The sequence below is a fragment of the Colias croceus genome, chromosome 10 (genome assembly GCF_905220415.1).
Source record: "Colias croceus chromosome 10, ilColCroc2.1".
In the NCBI taxonomy this organism is placed as follows: domain Eukaryota; kingdom Metazoa; phylum Arthropoda; class Insecta; order Lepidoptera; family Pieridae; genus Colias; species Colias croceus.
In genome coordinates, this window is record NC_059546.1 from 10840522 (window position 1) to 10854191 (window position 13670).

A 13670-nucleotide genomic window follows, 5' to 3' on the forward strand; every position below is an offset into this window, starting at 1 on the left:
CCCACGGCTTTGAGAAATTAACAAGTTGGAAAGTTTCATAGCCGACGAGTTTTTATACTTTACTATAAATGAATTTTATATGTTTTGTTTGATGTTTTAAAGCTATTGTAAAAGTGGAGCTTTTGGAAGGTTTGCAATTCCTATAAAATTAAGTTTAATAATATTGTACGCAATTTCTTAAAACGGGCTACGCCTTTTATAAAGAGCGTCAGATAAATTTTATTACAATGGTTACAAAATATTAAAAAATAATTTCGTTATAATTTCATTTTAATTTGACTATTCAAAATGCTGCAAACCTTAAAATATCATTGTCGAAAAATACCATCGCAAAGTATTTAGTTCCGCTAAATGATATCAAATGCTCACTAAAATGCAAATACAATTAAGCTAAATTTGATTAAGTGGCAATCCTATTAAAATGCATGAAATGCTAACCTTTTCCGGGATGCATACCACTCGGCCTTCCCAATTCTTGAACCATTACATTTACGAGAAAGATATACAAAATTGAATCTTATGAAGTAAATAATAAAAACCGTTTTATGTGCAGAGTTAAATGTGTGTATAGGCTCCAACATGCACATGCGTCGGAAGCGCGGGCCTACACCGTAGCGTGTCTACGAGCAGACGGCGCGCGACCGCCACACAAGATACGCGCGATCTGCTACGGACCCGTAGACTACGCTACGACTTCGGAACTTTTAGTACTTTTGTAAACTCGATATCGTTTCAAATAATATTTTCAATTTTTATTTACGCTATGACTATAAGTTTATTAAATGTGAATTTGTACAGTTTGAACTTTGATACGTAATGATCTAGTGTTAAAAATGGCACCATTAAGAGTACCAACGGATTTTTCGGACTTGACGGACTTTTATAATCTATCAACGCAGCATCCGGAGCGGCATCATTTCAGGCACCGAAATCATTCGCGGGAGCATTCACGGAACCACGTCGTGGATGCATTATCCAATTCTATAATGGAAGTGTTGAATACGAAGTTCGTGCCTGAAAATGCTATGCTGCCTGATATGGAGCCTCTGTCGACTCACATGGACGGGCCTTTGGGCCAGGATAGGATGAATATAACGATGAATAGGTCCGATTTCGGTGTGATTGACGATGAGTTCATATATAGACATAACAGTGCAATGACAGCGGTGTACTGTGTGGCGTATTTGCTGGTTTTTATCGTGGGTCTGGTGGGGAATTTCTTCGTGATCGCGGTGGTGTACCGCTCCCCCAGGATGCGAACTGTAACTAATTTCTTCATCGTGAACTTGGCTGTGGCTGACATATTGGTGATTGTTTTCTGCCTGCCTGCGACGCTCATGTCTAACATCTTTGTTCGTGAGTACTGACTTTTATTTGCTTATATTTTAACGTCCATATTTATTGAATTAAATTTATGGAATATAATTTTAAGAATTATGTTTTGTAAAGCTATATTTGTAGATACATTTTTATATGGTTTTGATAGCTAAAAATGGAGATATAATATTTTGGAAGATATGTTAAAAAATTACTTACCTACCATATTGAAAATATTCAGCGAATTGTAAAATTAAATTTCATATAATTTTTGAAATTATGTAAAAGCTGAGCGTTTTGTTCATTGAATAAATTATATTCTAAAATAGATATCCGGTTTTGGAGAATTGGATTTGGGTTGGAAATAATATTTTCCTTATTTTCTTCGGGAATTTGCTTCTCGACGCGTTGCGCTGAAATTTAATAATTGATTTTATATTGGCTTTTATTTGAAATAGCAAGATACTAAACAAAACAAAAAGAAGGATCGAACATATTAATCTCATTAAAAAATGTTAGCTTGTGCTAAAAATATAATTATATTCAAAGCAATGTTTAACGTTTCCATTTACTTGTATTAAATTGTATTCCACTTTCATTAAGGTATAATTTGAAACTTTTGTATATATTATAATTGGAGTGGATTCCCCCTGAAAGGAAAATGTTGAGTGCAAAGTTTTCAACAGAAATTAATTTATAATAGGTATCCATTCATTGTGGTGGTTTTATTTAATTGTATTGAGTTCTGATTAAATGATTAATTCCACAATTTATAGAAATAAAGGGTAAGATGTTATTTAATTTTAGAAGTAATAAAATTATACAGTGTGCTTGTCTGGAATATTTATTCCAATTGAGTTTCCTAGTAGTGAAAGTATTTTCAAAATTAACTGCCTGGAATAAACTTGATAACTTTCATCATCAATTATTGATCATATCATATTGATTCAGACTGCAGGGAGAAAAGCCTATGAGGTATATAATCTTTACTCCTTGATAATATCAATAGAGGCTAATGTAGCCTTACGTAGTGAGTTTATATAAGGTATATAGGTGCAAATAAGTTGTGCGTAACTTAACTATTCTTACCTAACGTAGGTAAGTTGATAATAATAGTTTTAACACATATTCTACCTTTAAAACTAATGCACTTCAGAGACTATACATATAAGCCAGATATAGAATCAAAAATTAAATTCAATCTATACTAATATTATAAAGCTGAAGAGTTTGTTTGTTTGAACGCGCTAATCTCGGGAACTACAGGTCCGATTTGAAATATTCTTTCAGTGTTAGATAGCTCATTTATCGAGGAATGCTATAGGCTATATATCATCACGATACGACCAACAGGAGAGGAGCCACAGGGGTGAAACCGCGCGGAGCAGCTAGTATCAAATAAGAAGTCTATTTTATTACTATTTTGGAGAGTTGGATGCTTGTAGCTTAATTACACCCAAACGGCTCTACGTATCTTGCTGGTACTTTTCACAGATGAAAATTGGGCGATAGGATTTGACTAGCGTGTTGACTAGTTTCTTTACAGGTACCGAACGAATCCGCGAACCAAAGCTAGTTGATAAAAAATTCAAAAAGGTTAACAAAACAATTAGTTCAACATGACCTATATGAGCGAACATTTCATCTAATATTTATACCGTAATACGTAGGTATACAATCTAATTTACGTAAAAGAATGACTGAAAGAAAACAACGGAAAAGACGTCGACCTCATAAACCAACACGAATATACAATGAGTTCTATCATTTTTAAGAATCTCCCGTTGCACGCTTATTACCATAAATTGGAAATTTGTTTTATTTTGAAGTGAAAATCATCATCTTAATGCAGAAATTATCGAGATTCGGATTCAAGAATTTATTCCTTCGGATTACGGGATATTTATGCGTGTATTTTGATGACGGTCGCTTTTTTTGGGCATTATGGTCTATTAACTGCAGGGTCATCAATTTTGATATCGCGATTATAATAATATGAGAACCTACAAATATTGTTATTCAAGTTTTGTGAATATTTGAAACAAATGCATAATTGAGTTAATAACTCGATTACAATTAAATCCAAAACTTCTATTATGGCAAAAATAGGAATGTGGATGGAACGAACGAACATTCCTTAACATGTTAATTATTTATTTAATTTACGAACAAATGCTATCATGCTTTTTGTGATATAAAAAAATGTACATTTACAGATTTGGTAATAATATTCCGGTAATTGCCTAAAGGCAAACCATCTTAATTATAATACGAACAAAAGTAATTGATACTCGATGGAACAATGAAATAACTTGAAAGCTTCATCTAAAATCTATTTAATTAAGTCTAAAATAACTAACTATCAATAACTAAAAATAACCCTTTCTATTGAAACTAAAGTTATAATTAAATTTGACGTCTCGTATGTTTGGGGGGTGTTCAAATTGTTTTATCATCGATTTTTTTCAAAATCATGATTATTTTAAGCAAAAGCGATATATTTTAAACTAGCTAACTACCATGTTATGCAAATTATAATGCTTTCTATCAGACATGGACTCAATAAAACGGTTGGACCAAATCAATTAGTTATTTTTGGAGTAAAACTTGAGAACTAGGCGCGTTGAGAGTAAAATTTCATGGTCGCGTCATGTCAATACCGTCACGTCATGGAGTAAGGCGACGATCTTTGAATCTTGCCAAAGAAGTTTCACTTCTGACACGTGTGCTCGGCACACACGCTCTTTTTTAATAGGTGTATTATCTGGTAGTGATAGTCTTGTTTAAAGCAGTACAGCTGTTTTAGTGATTAGCTGAAACACAGATAGCATTTAAATCTATAATAGCTCATTATGTTATTCACATATAGGATAATAAATAATAATAATGATAATTTGCGTAAATTCGTAACCAAAATATTCAAAATTATTTCACGCATCAAAAGTTACATTATAAGCTTGTGTTTTCCTGGTAATGCCGGGGTGAAAGGCTAAAAATAAACCCGGCCAAAATCATAAATAATTGCTGGCTTAGCAACACCTTGACGTTACAAAATATATTAAATATTTTATCTTCTATTTATCTATAATAAATAAATATATGCACTAGTTAATGATAATTAAAGTCACTGTGTTTTAATAACTTTAAAAATAAATAGTGAAATCGCTTGATCGTATACTTTAAGATTCATTTTATTTAAAAGCTAGTGGGTAATCCATTTTCTATACAATATTAGACTTCTTATATCCATCGGGTATCGAACCTAGCGCTACCTAACTAGCCTATCAGTTCTATGATACCAATGCACCAAGGAAACAATAATATTATAACGTCCACATAATAACTTTTATTATTTATGTAGCCGAGAAATACCACGAAGTTTATCTATTAACGATATAATTTCAAGCAGATATTATCATATGAATACAAGAAATGTCATTTTATCTCCATTCTTGAGTGAGTGAAATTGAAGGACTCAAGATGATAAATATATTTTTAATGTCTACTTGTAATGTCGCAGTTACAACTTTTTCCTTCAATACATCTCATACTAAGTACATAGTTTTTTATTTCTCTGTCTCTATCGCTAGTTAAAGAAGAACCGATATTGATGCAATTTCGAAAAGATTGAAGAAACAAGACATGATTTATATTCAATTCTCGGATGATGTAAAAAAAAGTAACGAGAAATATACAAAAATATAAAGCATGTATAAGTATATGTATTATGAGGTTATAAATCCCGTCGAAACAAATGAACTAGCATTATTCACATAAAAACAAAAAGGTGGGAGTTTAGCTCTGCGTAATAAAAACAGTTGGGAGGTGACGATATATTTTTATATTGTAATACACATTTACCTCAGGCTATTTTTGCCCTTTGTAATATATTATACCTATAGATCCTTTGTAATATCGGCCGATGACTTCCATCTTTTGTTATTTTTGATAAAATACATATTGAAATTAATTTTTATGTACGTACTATACCTACGGACACGTTTAAATTGTTACATACTCAGCTCAATTAAAATATAAAAAAAATATACATAACTGTATCCTCATTTTATAAGATATCTAGAACATAGAGAGAAGTTTCAAAATATAGAGAAAGTTTCAATAGAAAGGTTAAAAAACACTTCAAATCAAATCCAGCATAATAAACGCGAAACCATTTCCTTAAAACATAATTTAAGTAAGCTCCTAAAAGAGCTTTATTCATCAGTATAATCCGCAATCTATTCGAATAGTTACTCGCTTAATAACAAATTTTTACAAGTGTTCAAAATAAACATTAAATTCTCATAAAAGCCGAAGCGTCAACCTTTTAGTGGGCATTTCCTTCACAAAGAAACTCACGGCTGAAGTTGCTAACTCAATTAAGAAGAAATAACGAAATGTAGCTACAAAGGAAACACCTTTCTTCAACGCTTAAGGAATAAAGCTCAATTTTCACGCATCCATTTTTAAAGGTCATTGTACTTTTGCAACGTTAGGGCGCGTTAACACCGCGCGGCTGACGATAATCTTTGTCACTGTAAGTAGGGGTAATTTGGTGACGTTTTAGTATGTTATCCAATAGGATAAATGTAAAAAATGAGAAGGATTTTGTTAGACGATTCCTTTATTTCAGAAGCGATCTTAGCAATATTGTGGATTATGAAAACGACATAATTCATTTATAAAATTTTTACATAATTCAAAGGCAGTGTTGTAAAAATTCGTGTGATTATGAAATCTATGTTTTAATTCGACATATCAATACATTTTCAACTTATTAGTATATTTAAGGTACTATCAATAACAACTTTTTACAAGTAAAATTATTAAATCAGTTAATTATTATTCATTAAAAACGCGACAAAACCGTGCCGTTAACGCCTCCCGCAATTCCGCCTAAATTCCGCCTGCAATTAGTATTAGTAATGGTGAAATAATTTAAGGGCCGTTCTGTCAACAACACTGTGTTATTTACGTTCGTTTTATTGTAAACTTCGCCTCGGGATTTAATAAATACAGCGAGCATTGCTCAGATAAGCCTTTTTATTGTCTGATCCACAACACATAAAACATACGTTTTAATGTATGTAATAATGCTCGAATGTGATTTTATGGAAGTCTTAAGTAATGTATTTGATTCATGTAATTTAGGTATATCTGTTCTACAGTATAAGTCGTCTTCTGTAGTATAAGTCGGCGCGGCTTCAGGCGTTTTCTGTGTATAAAAAGAAAAAGGAAATAATAACAGATTATAACGTAGCCTCGTAGGTCATTTTTATCGAAGTTTTCTATGAGTGACAATATAAATTGTTTGGATTGAGTTTCAGTTCATCTTGTCTCGTTAAATTTGTCAAAGGAGATTATAGTCTGGATTACTATAATTTAGGATACTTTTAAACTAGTACCTACCGCGCGAGGGAAGCCGTCGCGTCGTCTCAAGTAGTTGCCTATTATATTATGTCAAACTAAATTTAATATGGCAACTTTTACAAGTAATAAATCTATACATGTTTGTAACTTAATGGTTGACTATCCATCTTTCACATACTTACAAGCTCCTCCAATTAATTATTAGCGTAATGTTGTTTTTATAAGTCGGTAGTTTTCTCTATCATTCTATTTTTTTAATAAGACGGTAGTTTTACCAAGAATTTATATCTAACTTCCGTTTTGAAACAATTTAGTAACGAAAATGTTTGTATTATTATGTTTACTTTCCTTATAAACGGTAAATATCGTACGGTCTCATGCAAATATTTTCACTATATTTGTTTAAAGTTAACATCCTTTATAAGGTTCATTGACTTTAATGAAGAACTAATATGTTTATCTAATCTATATTATTATTAATGCGATAATGTCTGTTACGTTTTAATTTAATTTGGATAAATTAAATGTGTCTGTAACTGTATGTATGCAGATCCCACATGAGCATAAGAGCAGGAAGCTTTCCGATGTCATATTATTTTTATTCAGATAAATTTGATATCTTTGTGTATGTTTTGGTTGCCTTGATAGAGGTTAATAATTAATTAATGAATGAAGGAATAAACAAGCTGTTAAAATTTTATTGGAAATTTACCTCTCCTATGTAGGTAATCTCAGAAATGTTTTAATTTCTGTTAATTTTGTCAATACAATTTTCTTAAATCATGGATACGCTACCAAAGTTTGGTTCTCATTAAAACTCATTTATCCATTTATCCAGGCGTAGGCGTATCCTATTTAAAGCCCCCTGTAATACAAATAGGTACCACTGGATTAGCGGGCAGTTTCTACAAAGAAAGATGAGCTCATGGCCTTTATTTAATTTATAAAGAGTTTGTAATCTGCGATTTCATATACTTTTAAGAAGTTAAAACATGAAAAATGCGATTTTTAATGTGATAGTTGAGCGCGTTGTTGCGACTCATACCGCTTTAACTGCAATATTCAGGCAACACATTTGCAATGATGTCATTTCTACAAATCAGGTGACCCACCTGAAGCAGTTCGATTGTTTTCTCTGAAAAAAAAAATCTTTTTTTACTACTTTCCTGAGCCAGTATAAAAATGGCAGAAGACGTTCATCTCAACCAAGACATCTCACGGTAGTTCGTATTAAACACTTCACGTTGATCAGTGACACAGTTCCCAAGTTAAATTACCCGCTATGGATGGGAGACCGCATGCATAATCACTTTGCAAACTATCTCAGTAGTTAGACAAATTGACTCGCAACTCGCTACACTGTCGACTAAGTTCTGACTTTGACATTTCTTCCCCCCTAGACAAGTGGCTTTCTATTAACGTAACGTTTGATAGAATAGATTATGAATGTATGAGATTGACATAAGCTGTCGATACATTTATCTACAGCTTATGTCAATCTCATACATTCATAATCTATTCTATCAAACGTTACGGTAAATGAAAGCCACTTGTCTAACCCCCACTTGTGCAGTTTGGTGTAAGTGCATTATAGAATAGAATAACAAGAGATCTTTATTTTTTATGCAGAAATATTATAATTACTTGTTAGTTTGTATACTGAGTAAAGGTAAATATGATAACAATAATATTATTTCACTAACTTTTCAACTCATTGTTATTCCCTCAACATTTTCAATATTAGACGTGTATTACAAAAGTATAATTTGAATATAATCAATTCGATTCAAATTCATAAAGCCGAGCTTCGTTGATTGAATTAATAAAAAGAAAATAAAGTTTTATGTCAAGGGATGATCATGCGGCTGTTACAAGCGCAATATTTACTAAAATACAAATAAAAATGTCTTAAAAATGCTATATAAAGCGATGCACCCCGCCTCATAAATATTAAAGGGCGAGAATAAACAGACAGACTGCCGTGGCGACAAATAATGACGTTTATATTAGCTTAATCTTGTGGAATAACTGCTCCGCGTAGGGTCCATTTTTGGGACCCAAGATTTTTATAAAATACTGGATAATCGAAGTCGTTTCGTGAATTTAACATGTGTTATAATTACCATCTCCTCCTTAATATAGTATCCGATGATAATTTTGCATGTTTGCAGACACAGATTATTTTTCTATAAAGTTTTTAATTTGTTGTTCCTTTCTTTCCGTTCTTAAACCTCCTACAATATTATTATAAGCAAATAATTAACTCTACATGGTACAAATTCTTGAACAACGATTATAAAATTAGCTTTTATTTCATTACTTACTTGCACAGTTTTTTAAAAGTCTCTGCATTAAATGAAAAATTCCTTGCACCTTGCGATGCATTAATGACATATCCAGGGCCCCTATTTGGGGCCTCCTCTCCCACGATCCATCCCATACATCTGGAAAAGATACACGTCTTTGAAATCCGACCGCAGTAACGGAATCCTGTACAAATCCTTGCCACTATGAAATTCGAGTGTCTCTCCCAAATTGGTTTGTTTCACAAACAAGATTTATGAACGTCACGATAAAGCTGCGCGTTATAGGCTGAAGATTCTCATTTAGTTGTTTATATGAATCTTATCTTTATTCATATACTGAGAGACGCTCTAAGTCAAAACGTATTTGACTGATTTTTTCAATTAGTTCTCTTCGTTATTTTAATTTTAGCCTTTTAGATAATTTCTGCATAACATAGAGACAGTCATAACTCAAATTCAAAAATTTTATAGGTGTTCTGGTAAGTGTTAACTACGTAATTAATTATGAAGTTATTGTGTAATATTAGGTATGTCTTTAGGCACAGAATAATAACTAGTTAGCTTTAGGTAAGTAAATATATTTTTTTTTTAAACTTCAACAGATCTGAAATGCTGCTTCGACCAAGAAAAATCGAGATAAAACTCGATATACTTACCCTTTAAAACTTACTGTGACTTTTAACCTTATCAAAGAAAAAAAGATTATTTGTACACGTTGTATTTGTTCACGCATGTTTGCGTCGTAGACACGTAACATAAGAAGGGACTTGTTTGGTAATGTATCGCTAATGGTATTTTAGCGAACCATATCAAATGTATGCTATTTTGAAAATGCTTTACTTAATGTTTACATATCGGTACAGAGGTGTGTTTGATGGTATTTATTACCTTTAAATTAGTGGATAAATACTTTGTGAGCAGAGTTTTGTTTTTAGTCGAATAAGGGCTTTACAGATAACGAAAAGAATGATTCAATTAATATTCTATTTTTCGGGATATTTTTTTACTTTTTAACCGACTTCAAAAAAAAGGAGGAGGTTATCAATTCGACCGGTATGTTTTTTTTATGTAGGTATGTACACCGATTACTCCGAGGTTTCTGAACCGATTTACGTGATTCATTTTTGGTCGATGTGGGATGGTGTCGAATTGGTCCCATAAAAATTTTATTCGGATAGGCCCAGTAGTTTTTATTTTATGAGCATTTTTGTCTGTATTTGTAAATGTTGCAAGTGCAAGTTTGAAGTCGGTTGTTTTTAACGCAGTTATCTACTTGTCCATATCTAGTTAACTAGGTAAGTACTTGGCTTTTAATTCGTATTATTTGTTATGTATGTATGTCGTGGTCATATCGTAGATTTGATCATTTCATGATATGACTGGCCATTTCACGAAATGGTCGCATATCGTGAAATGGCCAACATAGTTTGATCAGATCGTTAAATCGTCAACGTTTCACGATTTGGTCATCCACATTTGGCCAGATCGTATAAAATATAAAGAGTCCATAAAATATTAAAAAATTTCAGAATAACTATATTCTAAAAACTTGTTTAATGTCATTTAAGTTAGTGCCGCGGCAGCGGCCGGCAAATGCCAGAAGCGAATCGTTTTTGCAATAGAAAACAGTTAGGTTAGGTTAGGTTAGACTTTGATAAACAACGGATCGCTTTTTAAAAAACAAACAATTATAATAATATAGTAGTAGTTTCTTAAATTATTTTATTTAAGTCGCATTTTTTCTTAAATACATATAAGATATCCACATTTTCCATAGTACTCGTACCACTTCGTCGTAAATTCTTTGCTATGACTTTCTTCATAATATTGTTATTAAACGAATTATGAAGTTTTTAACTGCGAATAATTTAATTTTCGCCAGCGGCCGCCATCTTATCACATAAACACAGAGCTTGCAGCGCCTCTACCAACGATTAATGTAACTATTTTACGATATGATCAAATAATTTTGATCATTTCATGAAAAAACCGTGCGTTAATTGGCCATATCGTGAAACGATTTCTTATCATTGATCTGCCCAAACCACATCATGATGTGGCCAAACTAAATTGGCAATTTCACGATATGCGACCATTTCGTGAAATGGCCACTCATATCATGAAATGATCAAATCTACGATATGACCACGACATGTACATTACTGTAATTTATGGCTATTTATGCAGTTATTTAATTAACTAATTAACCCTAGTACATTAAAATATTTACATATGTATTACCATTTCATATACATTTTTTATCAACATAGTTACGTCTCAAAAGGATTTGCAAATACAAAAGATAATTCATAAATCACATAAATAATCGACGTAAATGCTTAAGATAAGTAAGCAAAAAATAATAAGCACCTTTGGATGCGCAGAACATGTCTGCTTACATAAATTATGATATAATTAATTCAGTACCAGGGTAATATGAAGCAAGGTAGTTATCCAAAATGGCCAATATGAACAGACATTAAGAATGCTATCTCGTTTACATTAGTCGAATAGAAAGAGGCAGAATATGATTTTGGTTAGCTAAGTAAACGCATTGTTTTTTGGCACTTGGAGTGTTAGGTATTAGGTAGTATATCATTTGTTATATATTCAAACAAAGATTGGTTGTGCTGATAAATCAGACTTAATAAACAAACAAATAAAGCTGAAGAGTTTGTTTGTTCGTTTAAACGCGCTAATCTCAGTAACTACTGGTCCGATTTGAAAAAAAGATTCGGTGTTTAGATAGCCCATTCATCGAGGAAGGCAATATATTATAATATCATCACGCTAAGACCAACAGGAGCGGAGCCACGCGGGTGAAAACGCGGAGCGCAGCTAGTAAATTCATAAAGCATGCATTCGGACAACAAAATGATTGTAAATGAAGACTTTTAAGAACCATAAAAAGGTTTAATACAAATATAAAGAAATCTAATTGCTCCGTGACATAGTTTCGGATACCTGATTAAAGGTTATTTTGTTAACCTTTTTTACATGACTACGCGTATTTTCAAGACAATGTTATTCGAAGGAAGATCCTAAGAGATATAAAAACGTCTCTAATTTAGATGTAGTATTATTTAAATTATTAAATTACTTTTTAATACACCTTAGCATATTTTAAATAGACAACTTGTTCAACTATCCTTAGAAATAAATAAACGTGACATTATAACACTACATCTATACTTCTATACTAATATTATAAAGAGGAAAGGTTTGTATGTATGTATGGTATGGTTTTCACGTATAAACTACTGAACCGATTATAATGAAATTTAGCACACATATTATAGAGGGTACCTTGGATTAACACATAGGATAGGCTTTATCCCGGAAATCCCACGGGAACGGGAACTATGCGGGTTTTCCTTTGAAAACGCGGGCGAAGACGCGGGCGAAAAGCTAGTATAATATAGTATATAGGTATCACAATTTCATTACTTACCTATTTCTAGGCTGATTGAAATAGATTTATTAACCGTCTTAACCCAAATCGCAAATCAATTTAGTTCGCGCCATTACGAGAGCTTGCAAAATAATTATCAATGAACTAGATCATTGATAAGGGCCTAGTTTAACGATCTATTATTTCTGATATGGATCGTCCCTGTGTCCCAAATCTCCCTATTGGGGGCCTTTACCTTAAGTGTGGTTTGACGAGCACTTACGCATTATTGGGTGCCTTTTATGATTTGCGAATTATGTCAGTGTTTGTAGTTCATATTTTATTAACAGTTCCATATTATAGCTTTTTGTACACTAGTTGGAGCTTATGGCTTCACTTGGGAGACGACATTTTGTGTTTTATGCATTATCCAGGATAGGATACGGGTTTCATACGATACATAAGATATGTACAGAAGAAAAAATAAAATGTATATTACTAAAATATGGCCTTTTTTGCAAGCTTCATTGTTAAAAAAATCAATACAGGAAAAGCTTTTTAGGCTTTTTTTAGGCAAGTACTCAAAAAATATAAATAAAATTTCACACTACAATGCATTACCATTTATAACATTTTAACTTGATAATCCAAGAACCAATATTAATGAACTTTGATTTGTTTATTTTGTACTGAACAACAGAAGAGATATTAAAACATCGGAAAAATCGTGGAAAAAAGTTTCAGAAAAACATTTATAAGACAGTTCCTAGTATAAATTAATGTTATCTGTGGCAGTACGAAGTTTGTCGATTTAGCTAATAATACGTAAATATTCGGGAATTTCTCAAACGTTACTCTATTAATAAATAAAACTTTATGTAAAGAGGATAGCTTATAAATGTATATTTTTTGGCTGGAATTATTACCTAATTAATATATTATGAAAAATTGAGACATTAGAATAAATTTATTCTCTACGTATAGATATAATTTTAATAAACTCGCCACTGAAACTAATACTGAAGATATTATCACAATTATCCATACTAATATTATAAATGCGAAAGCAACTCTGTCTGTCTGTCTGTTACTCAATCACGCCTAAACTACTGACCCAATTTTCATGAAATTTGGTATGGAGATATTTTGATACCCGAGAAAGGACATAGGCTACTTTTTTCCCGGGGAAACGACGCAATCCCGGAAATCCCACGGGAACGGGAACTATGCGGGTTTTTCTTTGACTGCGCGTGCGAAGCCGCGGGCGGAAACCTAGTAATTATTAT

At 32.2% G+C, this 13670-nt stretch overlaps 1 protein-coding gene across 1 annotated transcript in view; it reads left to right on the plus strand.

The window, feature by feature from the left end:
- The first annotated feature begins 780 nt into the window (after window positions 1–780).
- LOC123694864 (neuropeptide SIFamide receptor-like) overlaps window positions 781–13670 on the plus strand; it is an 88456-nt gene continuing 75566 nt past the window's right edge. The window contains exon 1 of the mRNA XM_045640461.1: window positions 781–1356. Within this exon, the coding sequence (XP_045496417.1) occupies window positions 834–1356 (523 nt within the window). The 5' untranslated portion in view covers window positions 781–833. The remainder of the gene's footprint in view (window positions 1357–13670) is intronic.